At 50.0% G+C, this 13,141-nt stretch overlaps 1 protein-coding gene across 5 annotated transcripts in view; it reads left to right on the top strand.

Moving 5' to 3' along the window:
- Window positions 1-13,141, top strand: part of Spns2 (sphingolipid transporter 2) — a 38,762-nt gene that overhangs the window by 21,134 nt on the left and 4,487 nt on the right. For all 5 annotated transcript variants that reach the window (XM_021177881.1, XM_029483311.1, XM_029483310.1 and 2 more), the window contains exons 3-9: window positions 5,266-5,402; window positions 10,166-10,317; window positions 10,520-10,586; window positions 11,869-12,011; window positions 12,289-12,441; window positions 12,527-12,716; window positions 12,848-12,913. In XM_021177881.1, the coding sequence (XP_021033540.1) occupies window positions 5,266-5,402; window positions 10,166-10,317; window positions 10,520-10,586; window positions 11,869-12,011; window positions 12,289-12,441; window positions 12,527-12,716; window positions 12,848-12,913 (908 nt within the window). The remainder of the gene's footprint in view (window positions 1-5,265; window positions 5,403-10,165; window positions 10,318-10,519; window positions 10,587-11,868; window positions 12,012-12,288; window positions 12,442-12,526; window positions 12,717-12,847; window positions 12,914-13,141) is intronic.

Here is a 13,141-nt window from a genome sequence, read left to right as displayed (position 1 = left end):
TGCTGTTCTGGGGGCCTACCTAGCTGCAATGATCCTACCCACTGCAGGAGCAAAAAGCCAGAGTGGGAGAACCAGACGGCCCTGCTGAAAATGGTGCCATGTGGCCAAGGTCCAGGTGCCTGCCTCAGGTTCCTTCAGTCACTCAGTGAGGGCTTTTCAAAGCACTCCCCTCACAGGGATGGGATGGGACATGCTAGGCCTCAGAATGTAAGCCCAGTCCTGGTCTCTAGGGACATGTGTCCCTCTGTGGCCTTCTCATGCTGCAGCCTGACCCATCTCCTGCTGTTCCCAGTATACCATGATTATTCTCTGACGTCAGGGGTGTCTGTGGGGACCATCCCCTTCCCAGTCTAGCATCGAGTGATATGATTTAAAGCGAGGGCTTCAGAGTCAGCTAAACTACAGTTTAATTCTGGCTCAGACATACAGTTGCCCTGTGACATCACTTCTTTCAGCTGGGTCGTCTTCTGTGTAAGATGAAGTTAGAGAGAGAATTGACAGAAATGATGAATGCATGTGCCAAGCGTGTGTCCAGGGCCTGGTCTGTCATAACTGATCCATCAGTGACAACTGCAGGTGTTATTAACAATAAGCATCGTGCTTCATTAACCATCGTACAATATGATTAGAAGACTTGAAATTTATATAATGTGTGTGTGAATGTGACAGTGTGCACGTGCCTGTGACAGTGTGCGCATGCCTGTGTGCTTGTGTGTGTGAGAATATGTGTGTGTGTGAGTGTGTGTGAGAGTGTGTGTGTGCTTGTGTGTGTGTGAGTATGTGTGTGTGAGAGAGTGTGTGTGCGTGTGTGTGACTGTGTGTGAGAGATTGTGTGTGTGTGTGTGAGAGAGTGTGTGTGTGAGAGAGAGTGTGTGTATGTGTGCGTGTGTGTGACTGTGTGTGAGAGATAGTGTGTGTGTGTGAGAGAGAGAAAGTGTGTGAGAGAGAGTATGTGTCCATGTGTGTGACTGTGTGTGAGAGATAGTGTGTGTGTGAGAGAGAGTGTGTGTGAGAATATGTGTGTGTGTGTGTGAGTGTGGGTGAGAGATAGTGTGTGTGTGTGAGTGTGGGTGAGAGTATGTGTGTGTGTGCATGTGTATGTGAGTATGTGTGTGAGAGTATGTGTGCATGTGTGCATGTGTGTGACTGTATGAGAGATAATGTGTGTGTGTGAGAGAGTGTGTGTGCGTGTGTGTGAGAGTATATGTGTGTGTGAGTGTCTGTGAGAGAGAGTATGTGAGAGTATGTGTGCATGTGTGCGTGTGTGTGACTGTGTGTGAGAGATAGTGTGTGTGTGGGAGTGAGAGAGTGCTGCGAGTGTGTGCATGTGCGTGTGTGTTGTCATCATGGTGAACTAGGCACGTTTCGTTACCCACTTTGACATTAGCAGGATTTGGTGACCCTTACTGATTCACAGGCTTTAAGTACATCAAGCTGTGCAATTCATGGTAGGACCTGCACTTTGGCTAGACAAGAGGCACTGCCTACTCAGATTGTCTCTGCCCACTCCCCACCCAGTTCAGACTGGCATACAGAAGGCAGTTTGTTCCTCTTCCCCCTAAACATGTGTAAGCCCTTTGAGACTAAGCTTTTCCTCGTCCACATCCTGAGCTGATCTTGGGCAGGTCTTAGGAGGCAGAGCTGACAAGAAAGCATTCTTTCTGTGGATGTAAGGAAATAATACTGGCCCTGGCTAATGTAAACACGAGCCTTGTTGACCCAGCCTACGCCTTGGAGGGCAGGGCGTGAAGCACCTTCCCCCGCACTGTCTCATCCAATACTCAAGCCACCCAGAGCAGCAGCTATTTTTATCTTCATTTTACAGATGAGGAAGTTGGCGTGGGGAGCTGGCTTAGAGTGGCTCATGAGAGTCGATTGTTAAATTTTTAGGAATTGTGTGAGCTGATTGTTAGACACAACCATTGTTCAGAACTAAATCATATAAACTTACAACTGAGTGATCTGTACTGAAAGAAGCTGATAAATTCTCAGAAGTCATCGCTTCCTAATTACTTTCCTACATCAAGCCGTTATCAGTGTGCTTAAGGTAAACTCCTTTTATCTGAATGGTGGAGACGCCTATGACTGGACAAGGTACTGAGCTCTGAGCTTCACATCTCTTAGGTGACTTGGCCTCAGCCGGGTGGAGTGTTTATACTGTGGAGATGCACAACCCCCAGGCATCGTGGGGCCCCTTCTCTGCCCCTTTTTAGAGAACCTGTTTCTACACATTTACCGGCACAGGCTGACAATGACAGAGATGTGACCTGGCAAAGGAGCCTACCTAAGAAGGTGCAGAGCTGGGGTTGACCCTGGGTAGGGTGTCTCTGTGGCGCAAGGACTGATTCTGCCCAAAGCTTAAGTCACAGACCTGAATTACCAGGTCCCCTCTCCTGTGTTTTCAAGTCTAGCAGAGAAAAGTACCCTTCATGCTACTCTGAGCAACCCACTTTGCCCTGCTCACGCCCTTCCTCTCGTCATTGCTCCTCCCCCCTAAATACTGTCTCCCCAGAGGCTGCTAAGCCACATACACATGAACCCAGTGTACACAGGTCAGTGTTGTCTGGCCATCTGCCTACTGGCAGTGGGACTGCCCTCCATGAGACAGTGGGGACTCCCTGTCTGTGTAGTTGGCCTCTACTCTACCTGGATCTCTGGATCTCACCTAGAACACCAACCCCTCCCATCAACAGTGGCATTCTCTCCAAGTCCCTGAACATTACTGTGCTCTTGTCCCAGCAGAGCCAAACCAGGTCATTAGTTCTTTGTTCAGCATCGCCTGCCTTCCCCATGAGGATCCCACTCCATCTGGCCTCTTAGCCTTGTCTTCTTCCACCCTTCCCCCTCCATCACTTTGCTTCAGACACTGGCCTCTTTCACGCCCCTCAAACACACCAAGTGCACTCTAGCTCTCCTTTCCCCGGTACTTCTATGACTGTTTCCTTGTCTCCTGCAGGTCTTTGCTGAGTTGAAACGTCACCGTCTCTTCTATTTAATACTGTATGATCTATCTTCTCTCTCACACATGTATTTTCAATAAGATTTTACGATAATGTCTATCATACTCTAAGGCAACACTAGACTCTGGATGTACACAGCAGCAAAAGATGTTTGGCAGAGATGTTCGAACAGGAATGGCCAGTGCATCAACCTCACCTCAGTCACAAGAAATGACTTAGGTTTTGCCAGATTCCTTAATTCCACCTGAGGCTGCAGGATCGTCCCTGTGCGCACAGTTCCTGAGCTTTCTGTTTCTGTGGAAAGCCTTATCTTCCTCATGCATCTGTTAGCAGCTGCTTCTTGACACCCCTTCCTCCAGGCTGTGGTCCTTCATACACATATCTCTTCACATACATTTCATATATCTATACATCTCCTGTACCTGCTTAACATTCCTCATACAGCTTGTTAATTATTAGTACTGTTGTGTTATTTATGTGCCTTTCTTCCTTAGATCATTAAGTTCCAGGAAGGCAGGAATCTCCTGTTTGTCTACCCGTGAATCCCAGACACCTAACCTTTGTTAGTATGTTGCAAACACCTAACGTATGTTGTTAGTATGTTGCAGATGCCCTGTTTTAGTTACTTTTCTGTGGCTGTGAAGAAACATCATGGCCAAGGCAATTTCTAAGTGTGTGATGGTTTCAATGAGGATGGTCTCCACGAGCTCATAGATTTGAATGCTTGGTTCCTAGTTAGCAGAAGGAAAGGACTCAGGGGTGTGGCTTTGTTAGAGAAAAGGACTCAGGGGTGTGGCTTTGTTAGAGAAGGCGTTTCATGGGGATTGGCCTTGAGGTTTCAAAAGCCCACACCATCTCAGTTAGCTTGCTGTCTGCCTCCAGCTTTTGGGTAAGATGAAAGCTCTCAGCTACTGCTCCAGCTCTCATCATGCTTGCCTGCCTGCTGCCACCCTCCCCACCAGGATGGTCATGGACCTCACCCTCTAAACTGCAAGGAAGTCCCCAGTCAAATGCTTTCTTTTATAATTTCCCTTTGTCACAGTGTCTCTTCACAATAGGACAGTGACTAAGCGTGCCCCTCCCCCTAATTTGTGGAATGAATCGATGCATGCATGAGTGACCAAGTGAATGGCAGGGTTTCCAATATTCAGGATAGCTTCTGCAGCCTGCTGGGTGTGAGGGTGGGCGAGTGACCTGGAAGATGGTAAGACCTGGAATTCCAGGCTCAAGTTTGCCCTGATTTGTTGTGTGACCTTAGGTAGACAGATCTGTCACCCTCTCTGAGTCTCTCCTTCTTTCAAGTATCTGTAAAGATTTGGAATTTTGTGTGCATGACTGTTTCCCTCCTGTGTGAGCACCGAATGAGTGCTTAGTGACTACAGAGGTTAGAAGGGGACATTGGATCCCCTGGGATTAGAGTAAACAGTGGTGAGCCACCCTGTCGGTGCTTGGAACTGAACCTGGGTCCTCTGCAAGAACAACAATTTCTCTTAGCCTCTGAGCCATCTCTCCAGCCTCTCTCTCAAGCATAATACAGGAAGAATAATGCAGGCCGTGCATGCTGGTGCTCCCAGCAGAGAGGTAGAGGCAGAGGCAGGAGGAACTCTTGTGAGTTTGAGGCTAGGGCTGTATAGTGAGACCTGTCTCAAAACAAACAAAACAATATGGGCTGGGGGGGGGTGTAGTTCCCCAGCTAGTAGAATGTTTACCTAGAATACATGAGACCCTGCATTCGATCCTTAGAAGCACATAAACCAGGTATGGTAGTGCACACCTGTAATCCTAGAACTTGGAAGAAGGTAGTAGGATCCAAAGTTTAAAATTATCCTTGGCTACATAGCAAAGTTAAGGCCAGCTTAGGTTACAGGAAACCTTGTCTCAAAAAGCAAGCATGCCAAACAAAGGGCAAAACGCAGGCTCTGGGGCTAGGCAGACAAAGGTTCCATTTCTACTAGGACATTTACTATCAGTGGGATCTTGGCAAGTCAGTTTCCCTGAGTCCTGCCTTCATCTATGAGGCAGGAAGCTCCTGGGGGTGATGCAGTAAGTAAGCCTTGAGCTAGCACTCTGAGGGAGCATTCCAGGGCTCACAGGATATGGAATAAGCTGGGGGGTGATAGAAGACTTGGAGTCCCATGTCCCCTAATCCCGCACATTCCCCCTGCCTGCTCTGGGTGCCACACACTGAAATGGTCCCTCCAGGGCCACTTCCTCCATCTGGATCCAGGCTCAGCTCTGTCTCATTGCACTTGGCCTTAGCCAAGAATGCACAACACACTCCAGCTCTCCTCTCTTCTTTCCACAGTGTTCATCTGCAGCTTCATGGTGGCTGCCCCCATCTTTGGCTACCTGGGCGACCGCTTCAATAGAAAGGTGATCCTCAGCTGCGGCATCTTCTTCTGGTCTGCTGTCACCTTCTCCAGTTCTTTCATCCCTCAGCAGGTGAGGTCCCCCAAGGTGCTCCTGCTTAGCTGCTCCCCAACCCTGTGTCCAGTGTGCATATCTCCAGGGAATGTTGTTCTGTGCTCCATAGACAGAGGGCTGCTTCAAGGCAAAGCCACGGCAGGTATCTCTGTGTTCAGTTATAAACCAGCCCCACAGATAAGGACTTCTCTGTAATGACCTGGACTAAGAGGCTTGCAGCCCTGCATGGCAACCTGAGCATGACTTTCTGAGCAGCCTCTAGCTTGACAGGATGCCAGGAACAGAGCGAATAAGTATACCCTAGGAATAAAGGCCTTGGCTTCCAGTCCTGGCTCCCCTTAATTCTCTTGTGCAAACCTAGGGTAGTCCCTGACTCTCTGTTTCTAGCTCAGTTTGCTCTTTGATGACCAGCCAACCCTTTGAATCAGAGTCCCAGGAAGGCAAATGTCAACTCAACATCAAGGTGGTTTTTTTGTTGTTTTGTTTTTTTGTTTTTTAAATTATTTATTTATTTAATGTAAGTACACTGTTGCTGTCTTCAGACACTCCAGAAAAGGGAGTCAGATTTTGTTAGGGATGGTTGTGAGCCACCATGTGGTTGCTGGGATTTGAACTCCGGACCTTCAGAAGAGCAGTCGGGTGCCCTTACCCACTGAGCCATCTCACCAGCCCCCCATCAAGGTGTTTTAAGATACTGTTGGCTTTCACAGTCCTGGGTTTGAATATCCCAATTTGTTGGCCACTGAGCTTTGTGACTTGGAGATGTACTTCACAGCTCTGAGCCTCAGTCTTCTCATTGTTAAAATGGGAATAATCCTATTCAGGCTGGTCTTCCATGGGAAGCAACTTAGTTGATGAATGTCCGACATGGAGCATGACCAGAATCCAGAAAATCCTCCTTTCTGTTTATTCTTTTCAAGAAGGCCTGTGTAGTCTCACGAGGGCAATGAGCTTCTCATGACTAGGAGTAGCCAGCCACGTGATGAGAGCAATGCAGGAAGAAGAACCAATGTCTATCCGTAGGAGCTTTTTGTCCATCTCTGCCTTTGAGAGACAGGGGTGGATAGATGTAGCAGATGTTTCATGCTCACAGCCTTCAAGATGTAATAAGTGCCAAACACTGAAGAAGAACTGTCCCCTTGCCTTCTGTGGGTTCCAGGAAGGGCTTCCTGGAAGTGACTGGGAAGCCAGTACTTATATTGAAGGGAGCCCAGACAGGGGCCATACTCAAAGATGTAGGGACAGTGAGTGGGTTGTGTTGAGAGAAAGATAAGGGTATCGTGGCTGGAAAGAAGGGTAGGGACCAGGTCAAGGAGGGCCTTGAGTGCCAGGCCTGAGGCCCAGTCATTCCTCCTGAGGCAGCACTGGGACCTGGAAGAGCCTGATGCTTCCAAGTGGGTCTGCAGAGCTATCTTTGCTTTAGGGAGGTGGGTCAAGCCCAGGACAAATCCAGGCTCAGCGCGGTCACCATAGAAACAAAGGACCAAGTCAGGAGCCCTCAGAGCCTTGCCCTGCCCCTGGCTGGCCCCCTGGGCCTGCTTCTGAGACTGATCAATGAGTCTAGGTCTTGATGCCCTTGATCACTTGCTTTGTAACAGATTCAGTTGCTTTGTAAAAACTCTTTGTGATAACCATCCAAGCACCACAGGGGCTTTGGGGGGCATTGGCAATGTGATTTTAAAGTTAATTTGGCAGAGAAATTGCTTCAAGCAGCCAAAAAGCATGAAAAGTAGCAGTGAGTGGGGTATGCCCTATCAGTTGTCAAACAATGGCCATTCTGGCTAAATCCGCCAAGGAGCAGACTAAGTAATGATTGATCCATGAAGCAAGGCCCTGGGGAATGGGGAGCCAGTGCTGGCTGAGGGCACATCTCTCACCAGTGGCTCCAGGGAAATGGGACGGCCTCCATGACTGAGGAATCAATTATGGTACTACGTCAACCATGCTGCAGAGTAAACTTCAAATGGGGAAGTGAAAGCCAAAGCAAGGCTGAGAAACCTAACTATAAACCAACAAGAAAAAGACAATGGCTGATAGGAAAATAAACAAAGTGTTGTCAAGGCATTCCAGAACATTCTAAAACATGCCCAGTGGCCAACCAGTGGAGGAAGAGATATCTCAGCCTCTGCAGGAATCAGAGAAATGCGAAGCAAAACAACAATGAGATGTCATTTCACACCCATCAGATTGGCAACAATTAAAAAGGCTGACAATACCAAGTGTTAGTACAGCTGTGGGGAAGCCCAGCCGCCTAGCTGTTGGTGGGAGTGCAAATTGGCGGAGATTCTTTGGAGATCAGAATGGCAAGATACTGTAAATTCCTGCTATGTCCCTACATGGCCCAGCTTCTGTCTGGAGGGACACAGCCAAGAAAAACTCCAGCGTGTGGACAAACAAGTGTGAGGATCCTCCTAGGGAGAAAGGAAGAAAAAAAAAAAAAAAGATGGAAAGATGGTTCAATGGTTAGGGGTGCTTACTGCTCTTCCAGAAAACCCAACTTTGGTTCCCACTCCCCATACAGGGTGGCTCTTAACCAACTGTGCATCCGACTCCAGGGAATCTAACTTCCTTTCTGGCCTCTGGTACTGCACCACACATACACACACACACACGACACATAAACACACTTGCATACATCTCATTTTTAAAAATCTTTTAAAAAGTAAAATAAAAACAGAGATGCTGGAAAGATGGCTCATCGGATAGGAGTACTTGCTGTGCAAGGGCAAGGCTCTGAGTTCGATTCCCAGCAGTCTGTGTAAAAGCCAAGTGTGGTGGTGTTCTACTGTAACCCCAGACCTGGGGGAGTGGGGACAGCTGGCTCCTGGGGGCTCACTGACCAACCAGTCTAGCTGAATTGGTGGGCTCCAGGTTCAGTGAGACACGCTATTTCAAAAACAAAACAAAACAATAGAGAGCAATAATAGAAGATACATCCAACATTGACTCCTGACTTCTGTGTATACCTGCACACACTCATGCACACACTTCTTGTGTGCACACACACAGAGAAAAGGGAGGGAGGAAAGAAGGAAGGAAAGAACGAAGGAACGAAGGAAGGACAGAAGAAAATCACTCAAATGCTCACCACTGGGTGTGGGGAAGCTGGGGAGATGGCTCAGGAGTTAAAAGCACTGACTGCTCTTCCAGAGGTCCTGAGTTCAATTCCCAGCAACCACATGGTGGCTGCCTCACAACCATCTATAATGTGATCTTATGCCCTCTTCAGGCATACAGGTGTACATTCAGATAGAGCACTCAACATATATTAAATAAAAATTTTTTAAAAAATGCCCAGCACTGGGCCCAAGAAGACACCCAAGATGTATTCATATGGAGTGACTAGTGGAAGAACGGACTTGCTCAATGCCAAACACCATTCTTATATCTCAAAAAACAATGAAGCACATGGTGAGATTTAAAAAAAAAAAAAGTGGAGCATGCTGGGTGGTGGTGGCACACTCCTTTAGTCCCAGCACTTGGGAGGCACAGTAGTCTCTGTGAGTTCAAGGCCAGGCTGGTCTACAAAGAGTTCCAGGACAGTCAGAGCTACATACAGAGAAAGAAGCTCCAAACCAAAGCATGGAACATCCCCCTTTCTGTCCGTTTGAAGCACAGAGGACACTGAGTGCTGTTTCTTGGGACTTACATGTGCAGCATAGGGCAGAGACAGCATCAGTCCGGGGGCCCCTGTGTGGGGCGGGGACAGAGTTGCCTTAGCATGCTAGCAGCTGAGAAGACTGATGTCTCTCTCCAACGGGTTCCAAGCATGAAACAGAAGAGGATGTTTTGTACTTTGGGGCTAGAGTAGGCTTTCTTGAACAAGGCATGGAGGGGGAAAAAATCAAGACTTGACAGCATCAAATTAGATATCAAGAAGCCTGTGAATAGTGAAACTGGGTAAACAAAGAACTGAGAACAGTGGTGACAGATGACAAAGGATCTCACCCTGAGATGCAGAAGAAGCTCATATCAATCCATACAAAAAAGACAAGACGACCCAATAGGAAAATAGGCAAAGGCTGCGAACAGTTGATCTGCAGGGGAAGGAACAGCAGGAACCAGGGAGACTGAAATGGGGTCAAGGTGGAGGGTCAGCATCCCCAAGCAGAGACAGCCAGGAGCCAGAGAGGTGGCAGAAGATGGCTGGAGAGAAATAACAGGGACAGCACGGGAGAGCTGCATGTGGGCAGTGCTGGCTGAATGGGTGGTAAGGGTGGGGCAGGGAAACTATGAACAGTCTGGGTTCTCAGGCCCTAGGCAGCTGTGGGCCAGGTCCACCAAAGGGTTTGGACACTGACAGCCGGCATGGTCATACCCTTTTCCCATTGCTGGCCTTTGAGGTGTGTATCAGAGAGGAGCCCACCAGGTGTCCATGCCCACACCCCCACCCCCAAACACATACACAGGGTCCTCAGTGTGGTCAGGTTTGGTCCAGCCTTCCTGCTTGGAGGAGGGGCACAGAGCAAAGGTGATTTTTGAATCCTGAAGTGAGGCCAGAGAGGCAAAGATGCCCCAAGTGGACACAGCTCCCAGTGCTTCTGGGAACCCAGAGCCCTGGCTTCTCCCAACCTAGGAATAATCCATCCCAGTCAGGTCCATCATTTTGAGGGGTGTTCCAGGGCCCCATGTAGCCTGTGGCTATGGTCACTGCTGAGGCTAGTCCTGGTCTTATTCTCCCTGCTGGTTCTTGGACCCTGCCAGGGCTGGGATATAATGGGATAGGGATGAGCAAGCCTAGGAATGGCCGGTCCTCCAGAATTTTCTGTTTTCCTCCACAGTACTTCTGGCTACTAGTCCTGTCCCGAGGGCTAGTAGGTATTGGTGAAGCCAGCTACTCCACCATAGCACCCACCATCATTGGCGACTTGTTTACCAAGAACACACGCACACTGATGCTATCTGTCTTCTATTTTGCCATCCCCCTGGGCAGGTAAGTGTGAACTTCCACAATTAAGGGGAAGAGCACCAAGGTCCCCTAGAATTCACTAACCCTGCGTTAAGCAGACTTGGATGCTGGCAGCTGTAGAGGACTCCTGGACCAGCTCTTCCACAGGCTGGCTGGGCAGGAGGAAAGCAAGAACTTCCCACTCAGCCTAGCTGCTGGATCTGACATGTGTCTGTCTTATCTGCAGTGGCCTGGGCTATATCACAGGTTCCAGCGTGAAGCAGGCAGCTGGAGACTGGCATTGGGCCCTGCGGGTAAGGCCTAGGTCCCCTCCAGTCCCGACTCCAGTCTTTCCCCCACAAAGAACAGCCTCGCTCAGAGACCAGGCTTTGACCTTTAGGCTTCCTCCCTCACTAGCCTGGGCTCTAGGTCTTGTCTCCTTAGATCAGCTCAGACTGAGGTATCAGGAGAGTTAGACAGATCTGTCATCCCCAGGGCCCCAGTCTAGGGTTGGAACCCTCCCCCCAAGCCCCAGGATTAGAGAGGATGAGGATTCTCTCACCATGTCAGGAAATTCCAGGTCCACAGCGCAGCTTCCTGCTTCCAGTACTGGTTCTGTTCTAGGGCGAGGTTGGGACAGGGCCTCTGTGTGGGGGCCCTTAGGGTCTGGAGCCACTTCCTGTTCTGTTGGAGGGTTGGGGCAAGTCACCAAGGCCCCAGGACAGTGCAATCGGAGGAAACAGAGATCCCCCGTCTCTCAGAGGAGCGGAAGCTCAAGACAAAGTGTTTTTTCCTCAAAAGCAGGAAGGAAGCAGCCACCGTGGAATTTCATAATGGGAGAGGGGTTAGCCCTCGGATGGGGGCGGGCTTACACGCAGAAGAGTTCCCCTGCCCACAAGGAGTCAAGCTTTCTCTTTTCTCTGGGGCTGTGTAGAGAGGCCTGGGGATTCTATGCTTAATGTGAGGCCCGACTCAGGGAAGACCCACAGGGCCCTGTAAAGAACAGGCCACCTGTCTGGTCAGCCCTTCCCTAAAGTCAGTGTTTGAGGGACACACCTTGGAACATTCCTACCCCAGGGATTAGGCAGATGGGTATATGGCGCTCTACCCCTACAGATGAACTCTTCTGCTCAAAGACGTCATCCCCTACGCTTTTCATCTGCCTGCCTTTCTCTCCTGGCTACCCATCTACCCATTCACCTACTTGTCCATCCATCCATGCATGAGTACATCTATCTATCCATCTGTTTGCTCTCCCATTTCTTCTTCATCCATCTGGTTAGCCACCTCTCCCTCAACTCCCTCCCTCCCTCTTCTTCCCCCTCTTCTCTTTTTTCCTCCTCCTTCCCTCTATCCCTGAAGTCTGTCAGTCTTCCTTGAACTTGTTTTCCTGATCTGCCTTTGGTCTGGACTCTCCACTTTGAGCCCTCTAACCCTTCCCCTGGCCTCATCCCCAGTGGCTTTGCTCAGCCTTTCTGTTACTCGGCTGGGCAGATATTATTAGCCTAGGAAAAGGGCCTGGAGCCCAGGTAAGTTGCCTGGGCCCTCCTATGCAGCAGAGACAGCATTCAAACTTTACGTTTTCCATCCTACCAGGTTTCCCCTGTCCTGGGCATGATCACAGGAACACTCATCCTCATCTTGGTCCCAGCCACTAAGAGAGGCCATGCTGATCAACTTGGGGGGCAGCTCAAAGCACGGACCTCTTGGCTCCGAGACATGAAGGCCCTGATCCGAAAGTGAGTACGACCACGCAGGGTGTGGTGGGAGGAGACGTGGCTGATAGCCTGCCCACCACACTCATCTGCCATCTACACTGCCTGTAGTGCTGAATGACATTTTGGCCTGAGAGTTTATTGTTCCTGCATCCTGAACCCTCAGCCGGGCCTGAGAAAGCGCATTTCTGTTTGGGGAAGGAGCAGGTAGCTGGCTAGAGGGGAATAGGCTGCCTCCTGGGCCCTGGTGTAAGGGCTGCCTGCTGCCCCAGCTCAGTTTCCCTCCCTGGATTCTCCCCAGCCGCAGTTACGTCTTCTCCTCCCTGGCCACATCCGCTGTGTCCTTCGCCACAGGGGCCCTGGGCATGTGGATTCCCCTCTATCTTCACCGTGCTCAAGTTGTACAAAAGACAGCAGAGACTTGCAACAGCCCGCCCTGTGGAGCCAAAGACAGGTAAAGCCTGGACCCAAGGGACAGATGCCTCTGTCTCAACCTTGGCCTTGCTCAAACCATACTCTGCTATCTTTTGTCCCCACAGCCTCATCTTTGGAGCCATTACCTGCTTTACTGGCTTCCTGGGCGTAGTCACGGGCGCAGGAGCCACTCGTTGGTGCCGCCTGCGGACTCAACGCGCTGACCCATTGGTGTGCGCTGTGGGCATGCTGGGATCTGCCATCTTCATCTGCCTCATCTTTGTGGCTGCCAAGACCAGCATTGTAGGCGCTTATGTGAGTCCACAGGAGGTTGGGGAAGATGGGCTAGAGGTGCAGTCTGACTTGCTGGACCCTCTGTCCCCCATAGGGAGGGTCCTGTGCCCCTGCCCTGTGCCCTCCATGGTTGCTTTCTTCTCTGTGAATAGATCTGCATTTTCGTTGGAGAAACACTGCTGTTTTCTAACTGGGCCATCACTGCAGACATCCTCATGGTAAGCCAGGAAGGCTACAATCACTATGGGCTGACTGACCCAGGCTTCTAAATTTCATTGCAGTAGCTTGGGTGGGTGGGTAAAGAATAAGCAGTACTTGCTGCTGGGAGAGGTGAACCCAGAGGCAGGGAGGGGACGGGGGATATACAGGGGTAGGATCTGGGAGAGGCCTGGAAACAGAATTGAGCAGGTAGATATTGGGGTGCAGGGGCATGGTTGTCTCTAGTC

Source organism: Mus caroli, chromosome 11 (assembly GCF_900094665.2).
Source record: "Mus caroli chromosome 11, CAROLI_EIJ_v1.1, whole genome shotgun sequence".
NCBI lineage: Eukaryota > Metazoa > Chordata > Mammalia > Rodentia > Muridae > Mus > Mus caroli.
This window is presented reverse-complemented; position numbering and strand designations above follow the sequence as displayed.